We start from the raw sequence: 25,446 nt of genomic DNA on the forward strand, positions 1-25,446 counted from the left end.
GGGTAATATCAGTTTAAGAAAAATAAGGTTTTATTTCTCTTTCACATTAAAAGAAAAAAAATCTTAGAGGTGAGAAACCCAGGGTTACAATGGTAACTCCACCATGGTTACCATGGACTCAGGCTCATTTCATATTTATTCTCATTATCCTGGCATGTAGCTTTCATTCTCAATAATCTAAAATGACTCCAGAAGCTCCAGCCATCACATCTGTGTTCCAAGTAGCAAGAAGCAGCAAAGATTTTTCCAGACATCTCATACAGTACTTAAAAAAAAAAAAAAAAAACTATGTCATTGGCCATAACTCAATCACATGTCCATACTTAGCTACAAGGGAGGGTAGAAAACGGAACCTTCTTGCTATATGCATTGCTACTCTGAGTAAAACTGGAATTCTCTTACTAGGAAAAAGGACAGAATAACCAGAAATAGCCAAAGTGTACATTCTTTAATATTTCTCACCTGAAAACTTGGGATTTTTTTTTTAGATCAACATCTTGCACTTTATAATACAAATTTTTACACAAATCTCATGTTTACACTACAAAGGCAAAGGACCTCAAGAGAAGTAACTGGGATGTTATTAATTCAAGTTAACATAAGCTTTTATAATAGAAAGGGAACACATTCCAAGAAAAGATATTTCATGACTTTAAGAAACAATTTAGGAGTATATTTTGATGTTATTTCCTAATAGCTCAGTTGGTAAAGAATCCACCTGCAATGCAGGAGACCTGGGTTTGATCCCTGGGTTGGGAAGATCCCCTGGAGAAGGGAAAACGTACCCACTCCAGTATTCTAGCCTAGAGAATTCCATGGACTGTATAGACCATGGGGTCACAAAGATTCAGACACGACTGAGCAACTTTCACTTCACTTTGATGTTATTTACTCATAAAATCTGGGGCCTCCCACGTGGCTCAGAGGTAAAGAATCTACCTGCCAAGCAGGAGACAAGGGTTCTATCCCTGAGTGGGAAAGATCCCCTGGAGGAGGACATGGCTACCCACTCCAGTATTCTTACCTGGATAATCCCATGGACAGAGGAGCATGGTGGGCTACATCTGGCCCTGGGGGTCACAAAAGAGTTAGACTTGACTTAGCAACTCAACAACAGTTGATAAAAGCTGAGTGCATTTTAACTCTTGTGTTGGCCTGAAGAAACCGATCCTACTGAGAGTTCACTGCGTCTGTTTTCTCTGCCCACGGTGTTATTCACTGCAGAGATAGGGCTCTTTTAGCCGTCTCAATCCTGGTGTATTTATGGAGAGAGAATAACATTGTATTATTGTGGTGCTATATTACTGTAAGTAAGATAAACAGTTTCTCCCTTTTTGGCTGTGAAGTATTTGCTTCTCATTTTCTCATTTGTCTGGATAGTTAACGCTGTTACATCTTTAGAGTCTGGTTTTTTAGAGGAGCACTTCTCTTGGAGAAATGCAAAGAGGGGTAGACAGAAAATGCCACAATCAATACGACTGCCTTGGTGCCATCATAGAGGGGTAAACGGTGTGCCCAGGGAGAGGGGGAGATTAAATCTGATTCGAAGGACTGTTTGCTTGTGAAAAGCAGCCTGAGCTCCTCTGTCAGGCTGGAGGCCAGGTCTAAAAGATAGTGCTAACTAGGGAGGAAAAAAACCCTAAAATGCAGAGGAGAGGGGTGGTTTGAGAGCAAAGGGCTGAAAAGAAACTATTCCTATGTTTTCTATTTCATAGAGACACAAATGTGACCTATTTAAACAACCGTAAGGCCATGGGATTCCATAGGCACATATGGTATCTCGTTTACTGTGAAACCACCTCCATAATCAGAATATTCTCCTTTTTATTTTTATTTTTGGTCCCCCCACACAGCCTGTGTGATCTTAGTTCCCTGACCAGGGGTTGAGCACGGGCCCACAGCAGTGACGGTGCTGAGACGGTCTTAACCACAGGACTACCAGGGAATCCCCTAGAATATTCTCCTCTATGTGACTTAGATCCCTCATGCTGGACCAGACATCAGGTTCAACACTTGCTGAGAACCTGGTGTGTGCCAGGCATTGGGCCATTTCTAAGGAGATAAAGTGTTAGTCATTCAGTTAGTCTCTCAGTCGTATCCAACTCTTTGCGACCCCATGAACTGTAACCCACCAGGCTCCTCTGTCCATGGGATTTCCCAGTAAGAATACTGGAGTGGGTTGCCATTTCCTTCTGCAGGGGATCTTCCCAACCCAGGGATCAAACCTGGGTCTCCTGCATTGCAGGCGGAGTCTTTTCCATCTGAGCCATAGTGAAAGCCAAGACATAAGACAAGGCATCTTAAAACAAAACAAAGTCACAGAGATGTGTAAACAAACAAACGGGGGGGAAAATCACAAAACAAGTTAAGCTATGAAGCAGAAGTCTGTAGGGAATGCAGACTAAAGTTAGTCTGCCCTACCGTTAGTAGTGGTGAAAGAAAAGGGCATGGGTACTTTAGTTTTGTGAGTTAGGACATGACACGGTAAGGTGGTGCTAGGCAGGGTTCTGGGGTGAAGAGACCGGGCCCAGGTCCTCAGATGAATCATGGCACCTTGTGTTGGTGAGGACGCTTGACCCATCTGTTCGTGGGTCTTATCTTGTGTGACCCCAACATCATGACTTGAATTTTAGGGCATCTGGCGCCCAGATCCTGCTTCTGCTCACTTGCTGAGGCTGGGATAGAGAAAGGCTGGTCACACCGCGTGAGGACTGCTTCTTGGGTGATGGACTCCGTCGGCGTAGGCTGTGCAGTCCATTTGTTGCCGTTCAGTCACTCGGTCATGCCCAAGTCTTTGCGAACCCATGGACTCCAGCATGCTAGGCTTCCCTGTCCCTCACTATCTTCTGGAGTTTGCTCAAATGCATGTCTATTAAGTCAGTGATGCCATCCAACCATCTCATCCTCTGTCGTCCCCTTCTTCTCCTGCCTCCAATCTTTCCCAGCATCAGGGTCTTTTCTAATGAGTAGACTCTTCGCATCAGGTGGTCAAAGTATTGGAGCTTCCGCTTCAGCATCAGTCCTTCCAGTGAATATTCAGGGTTGATTTCCTTTAGGATTGACAGGGACATAGTTAGCATCTTGTCACATCCTGTCCGACCCTCCCGTGGTCTGCTGTGGCCCAGTCATTCTCTCCGCCCAACGTGTAAGTTCCTGGAGGGCAGGCCAGGCCCTCTCCGGGTCCACACTCTGGTGACTGTGGTGTTGCTGCCTGTTCGTCTTGATGTGTGTGTGTTCTAGGATGAATCTGTGCCACCAGTGTCTTTTATGAAGATCCTGAAACTGAACAAGACAGAGTGGCCCTACTTAGTGGTGGGAACCCTGTGCGCCGTTGCCAACGGGGCGCTCCAGCCGGCCTTCTCGGTCATCTTCTCAGAAATGATAGCGGTGAGTGTGGAAACACCACTGGATGGCCTGAGTGAAATCACTTAACCACGAAATCAGTTCTCATGCCAACCCGGTCCACTCTGCAGTAAGGCAGCCTCCAACGAAACTAAGCCAAAGGCTTTAATTCCCTGTTGAGGAAAGCCGTGAGGCAAAAGAAAAAGTCGGCCAGTTATGCTATCAAGGAAATTAGAAACTGTAAGGTCCCTGAAGGAGGCATTCTATTCACTCTCTTCATTCGGGTGAACCAGTGTCAGGCCGTGATCCCCACCCTGTCTGTGGAGAGGAGATGCTCACCTCACAGGGTGGTTGGGTGGTGGGGGTGGGGGAAGAGTTCAAGTCTCAAGGGTTTAAGAGGCCAGGCTCTGCTCTCAGACCGGCCTCACCATTTAATTGCTGTGCTAAGCCGCTTCTGTCATGTCGGACTCTTTACAACCCTGTGGAGCCCAGCAGGCTCCTCTGTCCATGGGATTCTCCAGGCAAGAATACTGGAGTGGGTTGCCATGGCCTCCTTCAGGGCACCTTCCTGACCCAAGGAGAGAACTTACGTCTCTTACGTCTCCTGCATTTTCAGTGGGTTCTTTACCATTAGCACCACCTGGGAGGCCCCCAGTTGCTGTGCAAACTTGGGCAAATGCTTCACCTGCTGTACCTCAGTTTGTTCATCTGTGAAATAAACCTGCCTCCTAGAATGGCTGATGATTAAGAGATGACAAAAACCATACTCCAATAAAAATTTTTAAAAAGAGAGCTGATATAAGTAACGATTAATATACAGAAAGCATTTAAGAGTGTCTACCTCAAAGTAAGTATTAAAAAGTGCTATCTACTACATCATTGTTCAGTAATCCTTACAAGGCTTGGAGAGGCTGAGACACAGAAGGAAAGCTCCTACAATCCAATTGTTAAATTCCCTGAGGGATGTTTATCAGAAGTGATCAGAAATATCTAAGGCACCATAAAATCCAACATTTATATTTTATAACCTTAGTTAATATCTAATGTTATTGGAGAGAATTTTTGCTAAATTAGTCCCCATCATATAAAGAATTTATTATGCTTCTGAATTGAAACGTTGGTCTACAATTAAGACCACAAATTAAAAAATAAATGAATTAGGGAGAACCCGCCAACTGTTCCTACAGTACAGAATAAGGCAATCCCTGACTCTCTTGCAATTCAAAAACGGTGTGGGCTGTATTTATACGTGGGGGCCTTCCTTGGTGTCAAATGGAGCTTTTGGAGATCGAGTAGAAAACAAAATAAACCAAGTCCTGCCCCCAAACAGTTTATGTCTATTGGGACAGACAGACAGACAGACACACACACACACACACACACACGTATATTACATGTCACAGGATAGCAGGCATTTTAAAAGCACAGTCAGGCAGTGGAGGGCTGGCAATGGGGGTGCTCTTTCGTGCAGTTTGGTCAGGGGAGACCTCTTTGGGCCGAGGCCCCGTGGGGTCGGGGAGAGGCAGGTGAGGGGCAGAAGGAGTTCGGGCAGAGGAAACAGCAGGTGCAGAAGAAGAGGAATGAGCATGTCAGTGTGCAGCCACACACAGTCCGTGTGCAGTGTTTCAACCCATGTCAGTAACCACACACAGTAAGTCCTCTACATACGAACCTTCAGGTTGTGAACTTTCACAGATGCAAACTCACATGCCAGGCCCTGTATGCCAGCTGCTGTACTACTGTACTTTACAGGGTTCTGTGCTATAAGATTAAAAATATTCCATTTATTTTTTGTGTTTTTTTATGTATGCATTATTTGTGCAATAAGTATTATAAACCTGTTACTATGCAGCTGATCGTGTTTGTTGGGGTATCTAGGCTAACTTTGTTGGATTTACAAAAAAAATTGGACTTACGAATCTGCTCTTGGAACTGAGCTCATTCATATGTAGGGCACTTACTGTGTTCCTCAAATTCATGGAGACAGGAAGTAGAACGGTGGGACTAGATGGCTCGGGGCGGGGTGGTGGAAGTCCCAGTTGAATGGGTCAGGATTTCATTGTGGATGATGAAGACTTCTGGAGATGGATGGTGGCGAAGGTGGCACAGCACTCTGAATATCCTTAACACCACTGTGTAGTACACTTAAAATCTACCATTTAGCTAACTTGATGTTACCTATATTTTACCACAGTTAAAAAAAGAAAACACACATATTCAAAACCTAGTTTTTAAAATGGGATGCTCAAGCCGTTGTTTCTGGGAGGAATATACAAGGTTCATGTAATCCAAGTGGGTATTTTAAATGTTCTCTTGTAGATTTTTGGACCAGGAGACGATGAAGTGAAGCAGCAGAAATGCAACATGTTCTCACTGCTTTTCTTAGGCCTGGGAATTATTTCCTTTTTTACTTTCTTCCTTCAGGTAGGTACCTATAATTTGATCTTTTTTATTGAGTCTATATTCGAGTAGAGAATATAGATTAATTATCTATTAGATTTTCTTTAATTATATGTTAATATAGATTAATTATTGATTAATCAAAATCCAATAAAAGAAACAGGCTATCCAAACCTTAACTTTGCTTCTGTATAGCACGGGGAGCTCAGTTCGGTGCTCTGTGATGACCCAGAGGGATGGGAGAGTAGGAGGGAGGCTCAAGAGGGAGGGAATATATGTATACGTATATTTATAGCCGATTAATACTGTTGTACAGCAGAAACTAACACAACATTGTAAAACAATTATACTCCAATATAAAATTTAAAAAAAATTTAAAAACCCTTAGCTTTGATTTGAAGTTTCCAAATCTTAGACTGAAATGAATTACAGACTCAGTTGGCACAAGGCTCTTTGAGAGGGCAGAGTCCTAAGTAGTAGGCATTGTGACTTCCCTGGGTGCTAACTTATATCATGTTACAGGTTGGCCCTCTGCAGACATTCATTGCCAAGGAGAAAAGAGACTTTAATTCACAGGACAACCTAAGTCCCATTTAAACACAACAAGACATAAACTGAAAAAAAATCAGTACAACAGCACTCTCTCTTTGGTCAAACTGAAAGTGTTAGTCACTCAGTTGTGTCCGACTCTTTGCAACCCCGTGGACTGTGGCCCACCAAGTTCCTCTGTCCATGAGATCATCCAGGCAAGAATACTGGAGTGAGTAGTCATTCCCTACTCCAGGGGATCTTCCTCACCCTAGGATCAAACTTGGGTCTCCCGCATTGCAGGCAGATTCTTTACTATCTAAGCCACCTTACTTTTTACATAATATCAAGTAACTTCTCTGATCTTTTCTTCCTTAATTGATGAACTATTTGAAAGAATGCACATTATACTGCATTTAGATATTATAGACCTGGCCAAAATGAACTAGTAAACTCTGATTGTACTTGTCTATCTAGACTTTTACCAGTGGCTTTTTGTCTCTTTAACTCAGTGCCTTTCTAGTACAATCCATTAAGTCCACAAAATATTTCCTAGTCATGCCTAGTGTGTTTCTCTTTTGCTATTGTTGAGCCAGTGATAAAAGTAAGCCTAGCTTTTTGTTTAGGAATGATTGCCTAGCTGGTGGCAACTCAGTGTCCAATGTAGCCACAAGCCCCTGTGTGTTAGGCAGTGGAGCTTGTTACAAACACGTGCTGCACCAATAGTGGGCAGATGGCCGGGCCTTGAGCAATCTGCTAGCAAAGGTACTCTAGGAAATCAGCGAACTCTAGGCCTGGACTCTGGGGGCACTGATCACCCATCCTCTCGGCAGTGATATGTGCTCTCAAAGAGCACCCCACATGCCTGCACCAACACTTAATGTGGCTGGAGACCCATCCCAGGGCCCCGGAAGCAAGCCCAGCTGTGGACGTCTGGGCTGCTCTCTATAATTAGAAAGAGGGAAGTGTCTGGCAAGGATGCTGGGAGAAGACAAGTAGACTGACCATTGGCTGATCTGAGAGCTGTCAGAGCTGCGACGGGGAAGCATCAGACTCACTTGGAGCGAGCACTAGACACGTCCTCCCTCTGTCTACACCAGGGGTCCCCAGCCTCCAAGATCTAACGCCTGATGATCTGAGGTGAAGCTGATATAATAATAATAGGAATAAAGTGCACAATAAATATAGTGCTCTTGTATCATCCCCAAACCATCTCCCCACCCCATCTGTCAAAAAATTGTCTTCCATGAAACTGGTCCCTGATGCCAAAAAGCTTGGGGACCAATTTTTGTTGTTGTTTTTCAGCCACTCATTCATGTCTGACTCTTTGCAACCCCCGTGGACTGCAGCATGTCAGGCCTCCCTGTCCTTCACTGTCTCCCAGAGTTTACTCAAACTCACGTCCATTGAGTTGGTGATGCCATCCAACCATCTCATCCTCTGTCTTCCCCTTCTCCTCCTACCTTCAGTCTTTCCCAGCATCAGGGCCTTTTCCAGTGAGTCAGCTCTTTGCATCAGGTGGCCAAAGTATTGGAGCTTCAGCTTCAGCATCAGTCCTTCCAATGAATGTTGAGGATGATTTCCTTTAAAATTGACTGGTTTGATCTCCTTGCAGTCCAAGGGACTCTCAAGAGCCTTCTCCAGCAACATAAGTTGAAAGCATCAATTCTTTGGCACTCGGCCTTTTTTATGGTCCAACTCTCACATACATACATGACTACTGGAAAAACCATAGCTTTGACTAGATGGACCTTTGTCAGCTAAGTGATGTCTCTACCTTTCAATATGCTCTGCACTACAGGAGCCAAAATGCATCCCAGCATAGAATTTTGTTACTTGCATTGGAGTCCATTTTGCTTCAAGCAGTAGGAACACTCTGAAGGTAATTAAGACGGTATTATTCTCACCTAGATGTTGTCTGTGAGAGTTTTGAAAAGGAAGTCTCTTTAGAATGGGTCAGAAGCCAATTTCTAAGACACATTTACGGATTTTGGTCTTAGGATTCTATTGCATACCAGTGATTTACTAGTATATGAATTTTTTATTTTTGTTTTTTCATGGAAGTGGAGTTGATTTACAATGTTAATTTCTGCTGTACAGCGAAATGATTCAGTTATACATATATAAACATTTTAAAATATTCTTTTCCATTATGGTTTATCATAGGATACTGAATATAGTTCTGTCTGCTGTAAGTAGGTCCTTGCTGTTTATCTATTCCAGCTGTAACAGCATACATCTAGCAGCACATGAATTTGAAGTTGGGACTTTGAGTTAGTATCTGATCATAAACTTTGTTATTTGAATAGTTGAGTCATATATAAATATTATAGAATTCCATGTGAATACACACACTTGTGTCAGAATGCTTGTGATGATTAAGAGAGACAAGAGACTTTCTTCTTGTCCAGGGCTTCACGTTTGGGAAGGCTGGTGAGATCCTCACCACAAGGCTTCGGTCAATGGCTTTTAAAGCGATGTTGAGACAGGTAGGTGTGTGTACCAGAGCAGTTTTTTCCTTTCCTTTCGAGCCTGGCTATGCTGCCCTCTGAGCTATGTGTCCCGGGTGTTCATGCTGGAACTGGTCAGACCCCTGCTAGTTGTTCTAGTCCTTCAGTGTCCAAAGACCTCTTAGGGTTTTCGTGGAATAGGCTTAGTTTATGTAATAGACTTCCCTGGTGGCTCACACAGTAAAGCGTCTGCTTACAATGCGGGAGACCCGGGTTCGATCCCTGGGTCGGGAAGATCTCCTGGAGAAGGAAATGGCAACCCACTCCAGTATTCTTGCCTGTAAAATCCCATGGATGGAGGAGCCTGGTAGGCTACAGTCCATGGGGTCGCAAAGAGTCAGACACGACTGAGCGACTTCACTCACTCACTGGTGTAATAAATAGGGGCTAGTATGTCATGACTTTGGAGGCTTATTTTGCAACTCCCTCTATCCACGTGGATACTCGCACTTCAAGGATCTGTCTCTGTTTTCCAGATTCTGTGCAGGCCCCGAGGAGTCACTTGAGACTCCAGGATGCTTTTCAACAAAGGCAAGAGTTGTTGGCAGGTTTTCTGCCTGACAATTGATGCGCCTTACTATGGGCGTCACCAAATGTTGATCATTGAGTTTTGTTTGAGCTCGTCTTCCACGTTAATTCACTTGTTGTTTCACTCAAGCGTCACTCACTATGTACCAGATGGTGTGCTGGCCTTTGAGACTATCACATGCATTGTCGGCCCTGTCAGGAGGGTGAGAGCCTAGTGCAGGACTTGTGGGAAGATGTGCAAGCATGAATTCTCTACTTTATAGAGAAGGCTTAAGAGAGGGCCAGAATATTACCCATGTAGTTGACAGGAATTGATGACATTCCGGTTCACAGGAGGGCACAGGGCTGGTATCATATTTTGTGCAACTTTTTTCAGTGTCTTTTAAGCTGTTGCTATGTAGGGGAAATTATTTTATATGAAACAAAAAGATTCTGTGGATGAGGGGCATATAATTAAAATTACATCTAAGACTTTAAATTTTTTTTAATTTATTTGTTTATTTTTGGTGGTACTGAGTCTTCATTGCTGTGCAGGCTCTTCTCTAGTTGCTGCAAGAGGGGCCTACTCTCTAGTTGTGGTGCACAGGCTTCTCATGTTGCAGTGCACGGACTCTGGGGCACCCACGGGCTTCAGTAGTTGTGACTCCCGGACTCTAGAGCACAGGCTCAATAGTTGAGGTGCGCAGGCTTTGCGTTGACCCACAGCATGTGGGATCTTCTTGGACTGGGGATCAAACTCGTCTCCTGCATTGGAAGGTGGATTCTTTACCACTGAGCCACCAGGGAAGCCCTAAGATAGACTCTTTAATCCTTGCTTCAAATAAACAAAACAAAACATGGTGAGAAACCAGGGCTGATGATCTCGTGTCTGGAATTTACAAGAAAGAGCCCAGCTCTGCCACCCTTTGTGAGAGGAGTGGCCCCATCAGGGAGCAGGTGTTGGGAGCACAGGTTATGAGGAGTGGGTGGATGGACTCGCAGGCACCACGGTCTCAGGGGAAGCTGGCAGTGAGCTCGGTTGCAATCTGGATAAGCCCTGCCCCGACTGGCGTGCTTTCCGGGCACAGCTGGGAGGGGTCCTGTGGGCTCCCAGTGTGTGCTTAGGGCAGGGACGCAGGCTCCCCACCACCTGGGAGGTCTCCCCTAAACTCCAACACCCAAGTTCAGAGTGGGTACTTCCTCAGCATTGAGAGTTTGAGATGTTTCATCCGATTTTTCTCTGCTTGTTTTTTCTGGAACTAATTTAAAGGTGTATTGTGTGCCTTAGGACATGAGCTGGTTTGATGATCATAAAAACAGTACTGGGGCACTTTCTACAAGACTTGCGATGGATGCCTCCCAAGTCCAAGGGGTATGTAGACCTCATTGTCCTACTGTTTTCTTTAACTTGGTTTGGGATAAACATATGGCATAGCTGCAACCTTTAAGCTGCCTCAGCTGCGAATAACAGAAAACTCAAACTGGTCTGAATAACAAAGAGGAAGGTAAGACTTCAGGGCTGATGGATCCATTGGCTCACAAGTGTCCAGAAGGACCCAGGACTCTGTTGACTCTGAGCAGCTTTCAGTCCTCAGAATTGGTTTCGACCTGAGGCTCCTTCCCTTGTGACCACAAGGTGGCTTCTGGGAGCAACCGGAGCTATAAGCTTCCTTGTTTTTCATCCAATGAAGGAAAAGGCATACCTGGACCTCAACCACCAAACCAACACCCTTCCTTTAAATCTAATTTAGATTAATTTGGGTCACATACCCAACCCTGAACCAATAACTGGCTCAGGAGGGTGCCACCCTCTCCCTGGCTTTCATCCCCAGCCTTGGAGCTGAGGCCTATTACACAAAGCTCATTGCTTCTGCACAATGCAAGATGTCACCTGTGATGTCCCTATGACATCCCTCGTTTTCTGATTGGTGGAAACAGTGCTTCATCTTTATGAAAGCTTTCCAGGGGATGGTCTCTTAGGATCTGTACCCTTTGCAACTGATGGTCTCTTGGAGCTCATGAGCCTCCCTCTTATACATGTGAAGCAAACAGGCTTTAAAATGACCATAGTGTCCGAGGTTTATTTCCTCTTTAAACATTGCCTTTGGGAAAAAGTGCATGTGCCCCATAGCCTCTCCCCAAAGCAGAGCACTGATGACTTGGTTCTGTGATGCTGAATCCATGTGGTCAGGAAAGGAGTGAGAGTTGAAAGGCACAGACAGAGAAAAACCTGCAGAGCCCCCCAAGTGACACATGAGACTACTTTGGGCACCTGATGCGAAGAGCCGACTCATTAGAAAAGACCCTGATGCTGGATAAGATTAAGGACAGGAGGAGAAGGGGGTGACAGAGGATGAGATGGTTGCATGGCATCGTTGACTCGATAGACATGAGTGTGAGCAAACTCTGGGAGATAGTGAACGACAGGGAAGCCTGGCATGCTGCAGTCCATGGGGTTGCAAAAGAGTTGGACACGACTGAGCGACTAAACAATAACAGCAATCTTGGGTTTATTGTAATGAAAGAGAGCAAATGTTATCACAGGCAAAAATCCCTGTCTCATGGTTCTGACCAGGAGGCTAAAGGCTGTAGCTCACGGGTCTGCAGCTTAAAATACAGCTCCCTCTCTTCTTTTGCTCATCCAGGCCACTGGGACCAGGTTGGCTCTGATTGCACAGAATACGGCTAACCTTGGAACTGGTATTATCATAGCGTTCGTCTACGGTTGGCAATTAACCCTTTTGCTGTTATCGGTTGTTCCAATTATTGCTGTATCAGGAATTGTTGAAATGAAATTGCTGGCTGGAAATGCCAAAAGAGATAAAAAGGAACTGGAAACTGCTGGAAAGGTGGGTCAAATAAGGCTTCAGTTGATATAAGTATAGTTGTTAAGACATGGCTTTTATTTGATTGATTTGTTACAACATGCATGTTTTGATAATGTTAGTGCTCCCTACAACTAATAATGGTCAACACTGAGTATGAAATAACTTGAAAATAGGATAATTAATGTAAAATTTTAGCATATAGAAAGTGCTATATTCAGAAAATTTCTGAGTTTTCAGAGTTCATTTTACCTTTTACTTTGTGCACTGATGCCATTGTTAGGACAAAGGTTACCCCTGTTTTACAGATGAGGAGTCCTTAAGGCAGAGAAATATAAGTGTATTGTTCTAAGTAGACAGTCCTGTTCTTGGTTGTGATTTCTGTAGTTAAGCTAGGCAGCCACCAGAGGGCAGTAATGCTCACATTTGTGATTCTAATTGTAATGGCAATTGTTCAGTTCAGTCGCTCAGTCGCTCAGTCGTGTCCGACTCTTTGCGACCCCGTGAATTGCAGCACGCCAGGCCTCTCTTGTCCATCACCAACTCCCGGAGTCTACCCAAACCCATGTCCATCGAGTCGGTGATGCCATCCAACCATCTCATCCTCTGTTGGTACACAGAGGATTGGGCAATTGGGCACACACTTAAACTTGGACCTTACTTTGAGCCAGTTATTGTTCTAAGTATTTATATGTCCCAACTCATCCTCACAAGAATCCTATGAGTCAAGTACTAATGTTTTGCCAATTTCACAAATGTGGAACCCAAGAATGAAACAAGTTAAAGGCATGGCTGGGATTCAAGTCCTGGTCTATTTCAAAGTTATAGTCTCTTCTGCTGCTGCTAAGTTGCTTCAGTCATGTCCAACTCTGTGCATGGGTTTAAATGTGTCTAAACCTACATTTTATTTACACGTACATGTATTTAAATGTTAAATGTAGACAACAACCAGGAATTGTTTTACCCTTACTTATGTAAATATTATGCTATATTGAAACATTAAGAGGTGAAGAAATAGTGAAAATTGTGATGTAGTTTCTACAGCACAGCTTTTGCAAAGCCTTTTCACAGACAATACTGCCTAGGCCTTAATACAGTTATGGTTACTCAAGATGGGGCAGATAGCATGTCTCGCTCATGGGGAAGAAAAGCAGTCAGCATGATTCCCAGACTTCAGCTCTCAGGTATCCGGAGTCCTGGAAGACCCTCTTGGCTGCTGGCTGTGGCTCCTCTATGGCATCATTTCCTTGTTTTGTTTGTCATCACTAAAAACCACTCCATAGTGTTTGTTTCCTTCCTCCTGAACCCTACTGCTTTTCACATTTCAGAAGGGAAATTGTCAGTAGGTAGAATGAAGATCGTTTTTTCTTAGACCAGTTACATGGAAGAAAACATCTTGAATCTACTTAATAGAGCCTTACTTCCGTTAAAAATGGCTAATGCCACTGAAAGTTGCCAGAGTGTTCTGGCAGGAACAGGGCTGTTAGAATGGAACAGCTTGGCAAACAAAACACCATCCTGGATCATCCTTCCTGGCCTTGTAGCCACTCGATATATCATACTGGAGAAGATCCCCCATTTCTCTGGCCCTCAGTTTTCACTTATATAACTTGAGAAATTGCACCAGATAATGTCCCAGGTTCCTTTCAGCTACTCCTCTGTCGTTTCAGGGATCAGAGGATGAACAACTCACATTGACCAGTCTGAAATATTTTTAGTAGCTACTCTAACCTAATAAGGGTTTTTTTTTTTTCTTAATGAGAGGTTAGAAATTGTAAGTGTTAATTATCAGCAATTCAATCATATTTCAATTTGGTTTACTCTGTCAACTCCTGATTAACCCAAAATGAGGGTTAGAAAGGTCTTGGAATCTCTGCCCCCACCCCTGCCCTCTGCTGTACTGCCACATCACTGTATTTTTTTTTTTTTTAAAGTTCTCATTGACCTGTGTGCAAATTAGTCATGGTTCAGGAACATGGGGACTTGGGATAATTCCCCATTTTCATTTTCCAGAAAAGGCTCAGTAATGAGGGTGTTGGCTGCTAGACTGGGAAGAGGGGAGGGAGGCTGTTTAGTCACTCTCTTGACTCAGGGCCTGCCTGCTGACTGAGATAAGGGGCCTACTGAGCCAGAATGACCCTCGAAGCACTTAATCCAGGGACCAGAACATGAGAAATTGAGGGGAAAGTTCTAACAACTAGTTTCTCCTTGTGTAAATTACAAATCAGGCAAAGTAGAAGAACATTATGGGTTAAGGGCAGGGGCTTGGCATCAAATAGCCTGGCAGAAAATCCTGTCCCACCTACTCATGAACTCTGGAGCCTTAGGCAAGTCAGTTCTCTGTGCCTTGGCTGCTCATCTGTGCAAACAGGAATAAGAACATGGGCCTCACAGGTGTGTCATGAAGTAATATCTGGCACAGAGTAAAAGCCAATCTGTATTCTCTATTCTGGGGCTTCCAAGGTGGTTCAGCAGTAAAGAATCCACCTGCAATTCGGAGATGCGGGAGATGTGGGTTTGATCCCTGGGTTGGGAAGAGTCCCTGGAGGAGGAAATGGCAACCCACTCCAGTATTCTTGCCTGGGAAATCCCATGGACAGAGGAGCCGGGCAGGCTACAGTCCATGGGGTCGCACAGAGTCGGACATGACTGAGCGCATTCTCTATTTCGGCTGTGAGTACTGTTAGATGTTTCATTTACAATAAAGATAAAGTATTGAATTATTGAATATCTTTCTTTCATTGGGTTCCAGAAGCTTAGAACTGAGAGAAGATAAGCTGAGAACTCCAACCTAAGATTTCATTTTAGATTTTTGTCTCATGCTCCTTCTGCCAATGGTTTAGATGAATCAACTGCAGAACTCTGATTTAGGCTAAAGAGCAGAGTCACAGACAATTAACTTCAGTCAGGCGTGGTTTAGCTGTCACAATCAGGAAACCGCTCTGGTAGGTTTGGGTCAAAGGGTTTGCTATAAGGACGTGTGAGGGTGTGGGGAACACAGACAGCTGATGGTAACTGCAGGGTCCCCAGCAGCTCCTCTCTTAAAGCCACTAGCTCTCTCGTCTCTGGGTCTGTCTAGACATTTGTTCTGTTCCTCAGTCGCTGAATATTCAGGCCAGCTTCCTACACATGCCCTGGTGACCTTCACTTCTATATCTGCAGGCCCTCCCAAGTCAGAGTTACCTTCAAGTGAGGAAACTAAATCCAAGTGGCCTAAATCAGTCAAATGTCTGTCCTGGTTTCGTCTTTAAGGCCAGGTCATAGTGTTTACAATTGGAATGTTCTCAAATGAGGATAAACATTTCCTTTCCTAAGAAGCGGTGTACCTTAGGGAAGAAATGATTGCACCTTCAGTAGGCCCTTAGAAATCAGTTGGGGTTTCCCAGGTGGCTCAGTGGTAAAGAACCCGCCTGCCAACACAGAAGATGTAAGAGATGTAGGCTCAATCCCTGAGTGCAGGAGATCCCTGGAGGAAGAAATGGCAACCCACTCCAGTATTTTTGCCTGGAGAATCCCATGGTTAGAGGAGCCTGGCAGGCTACAGTCCATGGGGTCGCAGAGAGTTGGACATGATTGAAGTGACTTAGCGTGATTATCTCTTCTAAGATCCTACCCTATAAAGAAAGCAAAGTCACAGAGAGGTTTGACTAAAGCCAGTCAAGTAACTGCCTGGTGGCAAGGCTGGGAATAGAATTTGTTTTCGTGTCCAGACCACTGTTCTTGCCCTAAGCTGATCTGTCTCTCAGCATAGGACATAGGAAGGCTTGCCCACCATACATAATAGCACAATCAGTGATGCTTTTAAGATGCCCCGGGTTTCTCACAGAGTTTTTCTTGAATAACACATTATGCCCATGCTCTACAAACCGAAGGAACTGAAAATGCATCGATGGAAGCTTTGGAGTTCTTTGGACAGATCCCTGAGACTTATTTATATATTATATATATAATAAATACATGTATATTTATTATTTATTTATTTCAAAAGTATTATTATTTATTACTTCAGAAGTATTTATTATTTCAGAAGTAAAAGCCCCACTTCTAATCAAGGTCTATGTTACAGATTGCAACAGAGGCAATAGAAAATATTAGGACAGTTGTGTCCTTGACCCAGGAAAGAAAATTTGAATCCATGTATGTTGAAAAATTGTATGGAGCATACAGGTAATGAGCATATGATTGTTACTAAGAACCTAGTAGTATTGATTGCAATTTTTAGGCTGAATTTTTGATTACAGTTTTTATTGCTGCTGCAAACAATGATATGATTATAAGGATGACCTTTTTTCAATAATTATCTCACTGAAAACAAGTAATTTTTTGATGCAGTTGGACTATAGGATTGGATTTTTACATCTCGTATAAAAATAGTCCGATTGGGTCTCTGAGAGCTACCAGGAACAGAGGGCTGCACAAGTACTTTTTTTTTTAACCAGCGCAGGCAACATGAACAACCCATCTGGTGATTCAGGGTAAACATACTTTTAGGCAGTTGCTCAAGCCTTTATTTTCTTTGGGTTGTGTAAGACTAAAGCACAGATGAGACTTGCTTTGGGGTTAAAGTGTCCTTGTTCTCTGAATGAAGGCCAGATCCATCCTATCCTGAAAACAAAGACACACAGTCTGTTTCTCTGATTTGTTCTTGAGCAACTCAACAAGCCTCCAGCATCTGTTTGCCACTTGTTTCCAACTAAGGCCCATTCTCATGAATGGATATATTTTAGCACTAACAGAACCGAACACAAGCTGAATCACAACTTTGTGGACTAGAACAGTGGTTTTGAACACTTACATATTTGGACAGAGATAGTTGTGAATTTCTCAGTGTATCCACCTTCTTAGTTATGTATACTTCATGTAGTGACATTTTTCTGTCCCTTTGATGTTTGACATACATGTCAGTAGCACTGTAAATTGTTCAGTAACATTAAGTATTGTAATACTATGCTTATAGCACATAAGTTAAACTAGCCAAATAAGTAATACTTTGAATTTTCCCTCTTGCCAAGTGCCTTCCTTCTAATCTGAAAGTAAATAAATTACTGTTCTTTTGGAGGATTTAGAATAATGAAGTGTAATAAAGTAGCGAAACTAGTAGAGGATAGCATGAGGTCTAATTAGAAATGGTATAGAACAAATTGTGTTGGCGCTGGTGGGATCCAGTTCCAGGAAGAAGTTCTGATGTGCCTATGTAGATCTCGCCGACCCTACTTTTCCGAATCCAAAACATGAACAGACTACAATCCAAAACATAAGAGACTATACCTAGTCACAGAAGACGAGATAAAAATATTAGACAATCAAATTTAGACAATTCAAACTGTAGTCTTAACTCTGACATCCTTTATTTTTGACACACCAATCATGTTTATATCATGTGTTGAATGTCTGAATTACTAGATATTCATGTGTAATAAGAATAGCAACTATCGTTTGAACATCCACTGTGAGCTAGGTCCTGTGCTAGACATTTATATTGTGTATTTAGATCTCAAAGCAGTTTTGTATATCCTGGTTATCCCCCTCTTACAAATCAGAAAACTGATATATAGAGAGGTTAGATCACCTCCTCTGATTATAACTGGGAGCAGAATTTAATGGGTAGACTAAACTTAGAAGCTGTGCTGTTTGTATAACCCAGTGTTAAAGAGGCTGAAGAGATGGTTATGGATACACTAATTTGCTTTTCAGGAATTCTGTGCGGAAGGCACATGTCTATGGGATTAGTTTTAGTATTTCACAAGCATTTATGTATTTTTCCTATGCTGGTTGTTTTCGATTTGGTGCCTATCTCATCGTAAATGGACACATGCGCTTCAGAGATGTTATTCTGTAAGTAATTTTTTTTAATTTATTGAGATTATTCCATAACAGAGCTTCAGTAGGTCTATGCAAAAGTTTATAGTAGACTGAAAAACTAATTTATGATGAAGCCAGAGAGTTGAATCTACTCCAGAAATTGGATGTTGTCAGTACTTCAAGGATAGTTTCATTTATCGAGTGGACTGAAGTCAACCAAGCTAGTGAACACGATCATAAACCAGACTTCTAGCAATACACAGAAGGACAGGAGGATAGCAGATATTCTCAATGTGGAAATAAAACATAATTAGAAAACTGCGAGAGGTTAAATAGCTTACTATTTATGGGCAACCAAAGATGGCCTTGCCAGTGGAATAGGAATGCATGACTGAAATCTGGGAAAGACTCTCTTCCCTAACCAGACCTGGGATGACCCTGCCCACTCTTGCCTCTTAGCCTTCCTATTGTCTTGGTTTCCAAGGCTAACCAATGGTCTTTCAAAATATGCCAAATACATTCAATTAGGTTGCAGTCTAGTCTTGCCAAGGGGAAGCTATTCTTTTAAGATCACTTGGCATATTTCTGGTGTGATGGGATGATTTTTAAAGCAGTAGCAAACAACTTAAAAAAAAAAAAAAAAACAGGATCAAGACAGACAAAGTGAAAGAGTTTACAAGCTGTTCTTTTGTTTTCATCAAATTAAAATGACCATGAAAAAGGAATATGTATCTTTGCATCAGTCAGGATCCTAGCAGGGACAAATGGTCTTGCAAAGTACGGGGTCTCTCTAATTGGGAGAGTAGTGTTGACATATAAAAATTATCATGTATAAAATAGATAGCTAGCGGGAAGCTGCTATATAGCACAAGGAGCTCAGCTGGGTGCTCTGTGATGACCTAGAGGGGAGGGATAGGGTGAAGGAGGGAGCTCAAGAGGGAGGGGATATATGTATACTTAGACCTGATTCACGTTGTACAGCAGAAACTAACACAACATTGTAAGGCAATTATCCTCCAGTTAAAAAAATTAAGGGTCTGTTTTTAAGGTGTGAGATGTATCGAGGTCAGCAGTGCCTAGCTAGGAACCACCAAGATGTTACTTAAGCCTAAAGGGCAAGAAGAGGAAGGGATTTTCAGAACCCAGCATGTGGTGAGGGGGAACACCACAACTATGCACCAGGAAAGGGGCTAACACAACAAATGCCCTGGCCCCACTCCTCCAGCCTCCATCCCTACTATGCTGGTCCTTGCCAAATGCCATCAGGAGCCCGAGGAACAGGAAACCTTTTGATGCAGACCCTGTAGGTCAGCCTTTAAGGCACAGGGGAAGGAGGACGGTGTCAGGTAGAGATGGAGAGTAAGTAGAAAGTGGTTTCAGAGAGACAGATGCAAACGGTCAGATGGGAATTACCACTTGGAGTATGCATACTGTCTAGAAAAACACCATCGAAGAAATTGGCCTTGCTTTTGAAAGCTGTCTTATTTTTATCTTTAAAATGTTAAATTCTGGGTAATTGGAAGATAGCCTTTAAAGTCTTTCATACTAAGGTTGCATTGCAGGCTCTATAGGAAGGCCAGGCAGCTAGCTACAGGTGAGCTGTTCATCTCTCTCTGAAAATTTGAGTTTTGGTAATCAACCTTCTCAGGTATTTACGTGAATACTCTACCCACCATCCCCAGCCTCGTGTACTCAAAACACACTTTAATAATTAGGTTTACACTTTGCTGCACAGCAATAATTAACGCAATCTTGTAAAATCAACTATACTTCAATTTTTTTAAAAGAATTTAAAAATAGAAAAAAATTAACTTGCAAACCAAAACAAGAAGCCAAGTGCTATGATACCCAGTCCAGAATGATCTAATGGGTATCAGGGTACAGAAGCAAAGCAGAGAAGATTCAGTGCATGGAGTTTGATTTAATTTGATTCAGGTTTTTTCAAGCTTGTGGAACTTTAGTCTCACTTATTTGAATGTAGCTCAAAGAATCAAAACAATACAAATAGCTTCAAAAAAAAAAAAGGGGAAAACCTTAGAAGTTTGGGAGAAATTGTTTTTAAGTTCTCAATTATTATTAGAGATCTTCCTACCCTCCTCTTTGGGGAGCTCTGATGCCAGAAGTAAATAGCTTTGTAAATGGCACTAATTGTAAAGAACCTACCTACCAATGCAGGAGACATTAAAGGACGCAGTTTCGATCCCTGGGTCAGGAAGATCCCCTGGAGGAAGGCACAGCAATCCACTCCAGTATTCTTGCCTTGAGAATCCCATGGACAGAGGAGCCTGGTGGGCTATGGGGTCACAAAGAACCAGACATGACTGAACGACTAAGCAAGCACACACCGATCTTAGCATCTTTAGTTCTTCCTGGATGTTATCATCCATATCCATTCTTTTAACTGGAGAATAGACCTTTAGCTTAAGACGATTGCTTTTTGAGGGTTGTAGCAATAGATATTTTACTTGTAAGAGAAAAGATGTTTGTAGTAAAGGCGTATTTTGCCTAATAAGAATTCTTTAAGCATAGTGCCGATGATTATCGTTTGCCCAGTGGAGAGATGGGGAGTGGAGGGTGTAGAAGCCACTGTCTGCAGGTCAGAGCTGTAGAATCAGGAGGAAGTCTCACTCCTAATCTGGTCCTGATCAAGTCCCTTCAGCACCCAGAGCTCCAGTTCCAACTCTAAACAGGGTATGCAGCTAATCAGTAGAATTACCTGAGGTCACAACTCTAATTCTCTGATCAGCAACTTCTGGAGAGAGAAGGACTTTACAAAGTTCCATGAAACCCGGGAAATGAGAAGTCCTGAAGGAAGTCAGAGCATGCTTAGTTGTGTCCAACTCTTTGTGACCCTATGGACTGCCACATGCCAGGCTTCTCTGTCCTTCACTGTCTCCCAGGGTTTGCTCAAGCTCATGTCCATCGAGTCAGTGATGCCATCCAACCATCTCATCCTCTGTCATCCCCTTCTCCTCCTGCCTTCAGTCTTTGCCAGTATCAGGGTCTTTGCCAATGAGTCAGCTCTTATACAAATTAATTTTCAAACGTCCTCTGCTTCCATCTAGGGTGTTCTCAGCGATTGTGTTGGGCGCCGTGGCTCTAGGACATGCTAGTTCCTTTGCTCCAGACTATGCTAAAGCCAAGCTGTCTGCAGCCCACTTATTCAAGCTGTTTGAAAGACAACCTCTGATTGACAGCCACAGTGAAGAAGGCCTGAGGCCTGTGAGTCCCTTGCTGTCTCATGAGCACTGGGTTAATTTTTTCCTCAAGGTTTTCTGTCTGCTAGATCATGTCGACTGGAAGAAAAAAAGCACAATGTGAGAGTTGTCAGTTAAGTTTTATTTGGGGCAAAATGAGGACAATAGCCGGGAGACAGAACCTAAGATAGCTCTGAGAGACTGCTCCAAAGAGGTGGGGGGAATGTCAGTGTTCCATTTGATTTTACTGAATGGGGTACCTGCCGTCAGGCATACATTTTGGCAGAGGTTTTCTGCTAGTCACAAGTAACAGATGTCTCTGCTAATAGTTTTAGTGCTTTTCTAGTTATGAGAAGATGCAAGAAACTGGGTTCATAAAATTTTCTCCTGAAAATCTCCGTCTGCAGGCCTGTTCTGCCAGTATTTTCCCAGAGCACAGGGTGCCTCCTTCCTGATCTCTGCCCTGAACCCCTTTCAGGAGGTGTTGAAGGTCAGCGGCTGCAGCAGTTTGTGGCTTAGCCCTTGTAGATGAGAGGCAGATGTCAAGTGGCAATTGTAACCACAGGATAAATTTGTAGTGATTACGCTGACATTGACTTCACTAGCTTTGTGATAGTTACAGGGCTAATCATATTTAGCCAACTTTCCTGGCATTTTCAAATTTCACAGAGGGTTGCAAGGATTCTGAAGTTGAGCACACCAAAAAAAAAAAAAATATCCAGGTGTACTAGAACTAAATAATTTCCATCAAAATTGTGAGTCATTTCTGCAGGGAAGGTATGTGGCTTTAATTTTGTGAGTAACTGCATTAGCAATTTGGCTTTCATCACCTGGTGTAATGACTGTGTTATAAATGGTAAGACGGCCACTTTATTCAGAGTAGGAGGGATAAAGCTTTACTGTGTCCAAGCTTAGTTCTAGATGTTCTTTGTATAATACAAGCCACTGCACATTCTAATGTGAAGCAGCATGGGTAAAGACATAGGCACTTATGCAACATTTTTGGGACTTTATCATGTGACTCCTGTTCTGATGAAATTACTGTGCCGAGTGAGTGAGTGAAAGAGGCCACAGGGCTTGAGTTAAGGGTTGTCCACCAAGACTGCTCTAAATCCCCATGCCTTTGAGCCTTGAGCTGTTGACTTGGCTCCTGCTTCAAAATTATCGTTTGGGAACACTAAATGTTTGTCTTCAGTGACCTAGAAATTTTAAGTTTAGACAACAACGCTATGACTCTCTTTACTCTAACCTGTACCCCTGGTTCCCATCTTCATTTTGTATATACAACAACTTGCTACCAATACTAACTGGTGCCACTACTTGTACTGAACATGGATTTTATGTTACTCTGCTATAGTGTCTGTTAAAGCTTCCTTGAATTTATACTTTTTATTCCAATGATTTATCAAACCAATTATAATAGCAACATAAACATACCTATTTTTTAGGATAAGTTTGAAGGGAATGTGACACTTAATGAAGTCGTGTTCAGCTACCCTACCCGGCCAAACGTGCCTGTGCTTCGGGGGCTGAGCCTGGAGGTGAAGAAGGGCCAGACGCTGGCCCTGGTGGGCAGCAGCGGCTGCGGGAAGAGCACAGTCGTCCAGCTCCTGGAGCGGTTCTACGATCCCTTGGCTGGCACAGTGGTGAGCGTGCTTTCTGAGATCAGTAACCTGATTTAAGGCACTATCAGACAAGACCTACAATCTTAATGAAAAAATGACCACATTCTGTGGATCCCAAACTGGCACCCACAGTCAGACAAATATATGGGGACAGTTGGGTAGAATATCTGGAACTGAGTGGAGTTCAGAGAGGACTGAATGTGAAGTTGATCTCTACCCCGCCCTGGGCCCTTTGCACCAGCTGGATCCCCCTACGTGAACACACACTCGCTCCCTGGGTTATAAAGGTAACCACACACTCCTATCAGAGTTCTGAGCAGACTCCCAGGACTCCCTCCCCTCCCTTCTGCTTGGCCGTCTCTCTAACCCTGAACTTGAGGCTCTCTTTGATCCTTACCTCCAGGCCCCTCACATTTGGCTTTTAGCATTGATGTTGTTGGTATCTAGCCCCTGGCCCTCTTTGAGCAGAAGTGTGGCTCTTACCAATAATGCCTGCGTCTCCCATTACCTTGGGATGGTACCCATTGACCTGGCCCAGGGAGCCAACCCCAATGTAGACAGTCACCAGAATGTTAAACCTTCTTGAGTTGTTTCTTGGGGGGAAATCTTACATTTCCACTATTACAATTACTATGAAGATATGAATATGGGCAAACCAGCTCAACAGTGCTCTGCAGGTATGCCGTGCTAATCTTCTGGTGGGGATTTCTTAGACTAGTTGGACTTGTGTGTATTTCTTCATGTCCTTTGCACTGTGGAAGCTGTATCCTCACTTAGCACATCACAAGTCTCCTCTAGAAGCATCAGGCCTCCTGCTTCCAGCAAACAAAAAATAAAACCACCACCAAAGATAAAGATACTACTCTTGAGCTTGTCCACTTTCAGTTGAACTCTTGTCCTTGTGAGTTAGTCACTCAGTTCTGTCCGACTCTGACCCCGTAGACTGTAGCCCACCAGGTTCCTCTGTCCATGGAATTTTCTAGGATAGAATACTGGAGTGGCTTCCCATTCCCTTCTCCAGGGGATCTTCCCAACCCAGGGATCGGGACTGCAGGATCCCGTCTCCTGCATTGGCAGGCAGATTCTTTGCCATCTTAGCCAACAGTGAGGGTAGGTGAAGACTGCTAGTTCCCAGGGGAAAGAGAGGTGAGGTGGGTAAAACAGGAGATAACCAGCTTTCAGAATGTGGGGCCCTGCTGCTGATCTGCTTTTCTTCCTGGTGTGCCTGGAGAAGGGGCACAGCGTCAAGGTGAAAAGTCAGAGCTGTTCAGGTGACAGCAGATACGAGTAGGACACTGAATTGCTTGCTTCTTTTTTTAAATTAATTAATTAATTTTAATTTGAGGCTAATTACAATATTGTGATGAAGGCAGAGGATGGTACACTTGCCTGGATGAAGGCAGACAGGAACAGAGAGAGTAATGTGGAAAGACAGGGCCAAATGTGCTACCGTTTTTGCCTGGTAGAACAAGAAAGGGATGGCTGAATCACCATAAAAAAAAAAATCTTTTTGTTGGCCGTGTGGGTCTTACAGGCTCTTACAGTGTAAGAGCTTACAGGCTGTGAGGCTGGTATTTCACAAGCTGCCAACGTCCATGTGCCACAGTCCTCTTAGTCACATACTGTTCAGGTTTATTTTTGTTTAAGTCCTTCTTACAGTTTGTGGGGTCTGGTTTTCAGCTCCTAGATGGTCATGAAGCCAAGAAGCTCAACATCCAGTGGCTCAGAGCCCAACTTGGAATCGTATCCCAGGAGCCCATCCTGTTTGACTGCAGCATTGCCGACAACATTGCCTATGGGGACAACAGCCGGCCCGTAACCATGCCTGAAATTGTGAGCGCAGCCAAAGCAGCCAACATCCATCCTTTCATTGAGACCTTGCCCCACGTAAGTGAGCTGGTGACTTCCTGGATGAGGTCGGAATCAACTGCAAGACTCTGTTCCTCCTCCAGCAAGTCCCAGAGTTTGCCTGTGTGCTAGAACTGTGACCTTGGGCTACACACTCAAGTCCATGATACCAAGTTTCCTTATTGGTAAATGGAAATATTAGCTATGGTGTTTATCTTGTACCAATGTCGTGGGAAGCAAATGAGGCGATTGTTAAGTCACCTCAAACTGTTGGTTGTGGGCTGCATTTGGACCGTAGTCCTGTTTGCTTTATGCCTTATGGCACTTTATTTTTTAATGAAACATTTTATTTTGAGGTAATTATAGATTCAGTGCAGTTGTAAGGAAAATGGAGATCATATGTACCTTTAACTTAGTTTTCTCCAATGACATCTTGCAAAAGTGATAAAGTATTGCAACCATGATACTAATTTGACACAGCCCACTGACGTTATTCAGAATTCACCGGTTTTGCATTTGTATTTGTATTCACAAATGCACCAGTTATGCATTTGTATACATGTGTATTTAGTTTTTTTCACTTTTATTGCATGTGTAGACTCACATCCACTGCTCCAGTCAGGATATGGAATGTTTTCATCATCACAGATTCCTCATGTTACCTTTCTGTAGACACACCCCTCCTCCTTACCCTCACTCTCCACAACCCCTGGCAACAAATAACTGTTCTCCATTTCTGTCATACTTTCAGAATGTTATATAAAGACATGTACAGTATATAATCACATGAGATTAGCATTTTCACTCAGCGTAATTCCCGGAAGCTCTTGTGTGTTAACTGTAGTTCATGCCTTTTTATTAC

The 25,446-nt window shown here is 43.3% G+C and overlaps 1 protein-coding gene across 1 annotated transcript in view; it reads left to right on the forward strand.

Annotated features, from left to right (window-relative positions):
* Positions 1–25,446, forward strand: part of ABCB4 (ATP binding cassette subfamily B member 4) — a 68,753-nt gene that overhangs the window by 35,968 nt on the left and 7,339 nt on the right. The window contains exons 15-24 of the mRNA XM_081536508.1: positions 3,241–3,387; positions 5,662–5,766; positions 8,682–8,759; positions 10,576–10,659; positions 11,933–12,136; positions 16,179–16,279; positions 17,807–17,947; positions 20,980–21,136; positions 22,560–22,757; positions 24,396–24,623. Of these exons, the coding sequence (XP_081392634.1) occupies positions 3,241–3,387; positions 5,662–5,766; positions 8,682–8,759; positions 10,576–10,659; positions 11,933–12,136; positions 16,179–16,279; positions 17,807–17,947; positions 20,980–21,136; positions 22,560–22,757; positions 24,396–24,623 (1,443 nt within the window). The remainder of the gene's footprint in view (positions 1–3,240; positions 3,388–5,661; positions 5,767–8,681; positions 8,760–10,575; positions 10,660–11,932; positions 12,137–16,178; positions 16,280–17,806; positions 17,948–20,979; positions 21,137–22,559; positions 22,758–24,395; positions 24,624–25,446) is intronic.

Source organism: Giraffa tippelskirchi, chromosome 10 (assembly GCF_054371585.1).
Source record: "Giraffa tippelskirchi isolate mGirTip1 chromosome 10, T2T-mGirTip1v1.2.pri, whole genome shotgun sequence".
Classification (NCBI taxonomy): domain Eukaryota; kingdom Metazoa; phylum Chordata; class Mammalia; order Artiodactyla; family Giraffidae; genus Giraffa; species Giraffa tippelskirchi.